Source organism: Mustela nigripes, chromosome 11 (assembly GCF_022355385.1).
Source record: "Mustela nigripes isolate SB6536 chromosome 11, MUSNIG.SB6536, whole genome shotgun sequence".
Taxonomy (NCBI): domain Eukaryota; kingdom Metazoa; phylum Chordata; class Mammalia; order Carnivora; family Mustelidae; genus Mustela; species Mustela nigripes.
In genome coordinates, this window is record NC_081567.1 from 7,369,186 (window position 1) to 7,371,571 (window position 2,386).

At 50.4% G+C, this 2,386-nt stretch overlaps 1 protein-coding gene across 1 annotated transcript in view; it reads left to right on the forward strand.

Annotated features, from left to right (window-relative positions):
• The window catches only part of ZAN (zonadhesin), a 33,531-nt gene that overhangs the window by 8,979 nt on the left and 22,166 nt on the right, over window positions 1-2,386 (forward strand). The window contains 2 exon segments of the mRNA XM_059416031.1: window positions 18-333; window positions 1,462-1,646. Of these exon segments, the coding sequence (XP_059272014.1) occupies window positions 18-333; window positions 1,462-1,646 (501 nt within the window).

Here is a 2,386-nt window from a genome sequence, read left to right on the forward strand (position 1 = left end):
CCATCCCCACTGAAAAGACTACCATCCCCACAGAAAAACCCACCATCCCTACAGAAAAGCCCACTGCCCCCACTAAAAAGACCACCATCCCCACTGAAAAACCTACCATCCCCACAGAAGCATCCACTGTCCCTACAGAAAAGCCCACTGCCTCCACTAAAAAGACCACCATCCCCACTGAAAAATCTACTGTCCCCACTAAAAAGCCCACAACTCCTACGACACCCCAGCCCAGACCAACACTTGTACCAATTAGGCCAACAGTCTTGGTGATGCCTCCTACGACTACCCCAAGTACCTCCATGACCTCTACAACCCCTGGACATACTCCAGGTATGTGATGTGAACACTGGACAAACAGCAGAAAGTAAGATACCGTGAGTAGGAAAGAGACTTAGATAAATGGATGCCTCTAATGGAAAAGTACAGTCCTAGAGGAGAGATGAATGGAACATGGTAGCTTTAGAAAAAATAAGGACCACTGTGACCAAGAGGGAAGCAGGAGGTGGGGGTGGAGGTCATTGGGAGCCAAACACTAGGCTTATAACATTCTTTTTTTTTTTAATAAGGATATAATTCATCTACCATATAGTTCATTCTTCTAAAGTGTACAATTGAGTGTTTTTTTTTAAGATTTTATTTATTTATTTGACAGACAGAGATCAGAAGTAGGCAGAGAGGCAGAGAGAGAGAGGAGGAAGCAGGCCCCCCAGCGGAGCAAAGAGCCCAATGTGGGGCTCGATCCCAGGACCCTGGAGCCAAAGGCAGAGGCTTAACCCACTGAGCCACCCAGGCACCCCCAATTGAGTGGTTTTAGTATATCCACAAGATTGTGCAAACATCAGTTTCTAAATCCAGGACATTTTTTAAAATATATTTTTTTAAGATTTTATTTATTTATTGGACAGACAGAGATCACAAGAAGGCGGAGAGGCAGGCAGAGAGAGTTTGGTGGTGGGGGGAGCAGGCTCCCTGCTAAACAGAGAGCCTGATACGAGGCTCGATCCCAGGACCCTGAGATCATGACCCGAGCCAAAGACAGAGGTTTAACCCACTGAGCCACCCAGGTGCCCTTCAATCCAGAACATTTTTATCAGCCCCAAAGAAACCCCCTACCCATTAGCGCTCACTCCACATTCTCCCCAACCCCCACCGTGCCCCATCTCCTGGCAACCCCTAATCTACGTTCGGTCTCTGTCCATTTTGGACATTGCACCCACATAGAATGATGTAATACGTGGTCCTTTGTGACTAGCTCCTCGCACTCGACACCGTATTTTAAAGGTTCATCTGTGCGCTAGAATGTCAAGTTCATCCACATGTCAGATCGCCCCTCCTTTTTATGGCTGAATCATAGGGACCTCCGTCTTAGAGAACTTGAGGGTGGGAAGAGAGGAGACAGGACATCTCCTTGAGAAAAGCAGTGGAGTGAAGGACTGACACAGGCTGTTGTCCCCATAGCAAGGTGTCCGCCAAATGCCCACTACGAGCCCTGCGCCTGCCCAGCATCCTGCGAGAGACCCAAGCCCATCTGTGGGCCCCTTTGCAAACCCGGCTGTGTCTGCAGTTCTGGCTTCTTGTTTCATGAGTCCCGCTGCATCAACGCCTCTTCCTGCAATTGCTTCTACAACAACAATTACTATAAGGTAAGACCACTGGGATGCCAGAGCCCCTAAGGGAGATGCCAAGTGGGTTCTAGTTCCATCTGCTCCCAAGGGGAGATGACTTTGGATCCATGGGACTGTCCCAAGGGGCCAGCTCACAAGCTGGTAGAATTACACAACGGTGGAGTGATTCTTTCCAAATGTGGCTTTTCATCGTCCTCTCTGTTCGTGCGGTAAATATCGGCTACATACCCACTTTGGCGCAGCTAGTACCCACTGGGCCAGCCAGGTGCTCCAAGGCCTTCCTCATCTCCTCCTTGAGGAAAGCTGGGGGTCCCAGCATACGCAGAGAGCCCTGAATGCTGAGTAGAGCTTCGGGCATGTTCAGGGCAGAACACAGCGTTCCAGAATTTTCTTCCAATGGGACTTGCAAATCCTGTCAAAACACAGGAGTGGGGGCACCTGGGTAGCTAGCTCAGTGGTTAAGCATCTGCCTTCGGCTCAGGACATGATCTCAGTGTCCTGGGATCAAGACCCGCATCGGGCTCCCTGCTCAGCGGGAAGCCTGCTTCTCCCTCTCTCATTCCCCCTGCTTGTGTTCCCTCTCTCACTGTGCTTCTTCCTGTCAAATAAATAAATTATTTTAAAAAGAAAAAAACAGGTGGCTCAGTGGGTTAAAGCCTCTGCCTTCGGCTCAGGTCATGATCTTGGGGTCCTGGGATCCAGCCCTGCATCGGGCTCTCTGCTCAGCAGGGAGCCTGCTCCCCCCCCCCCCCGCCCCC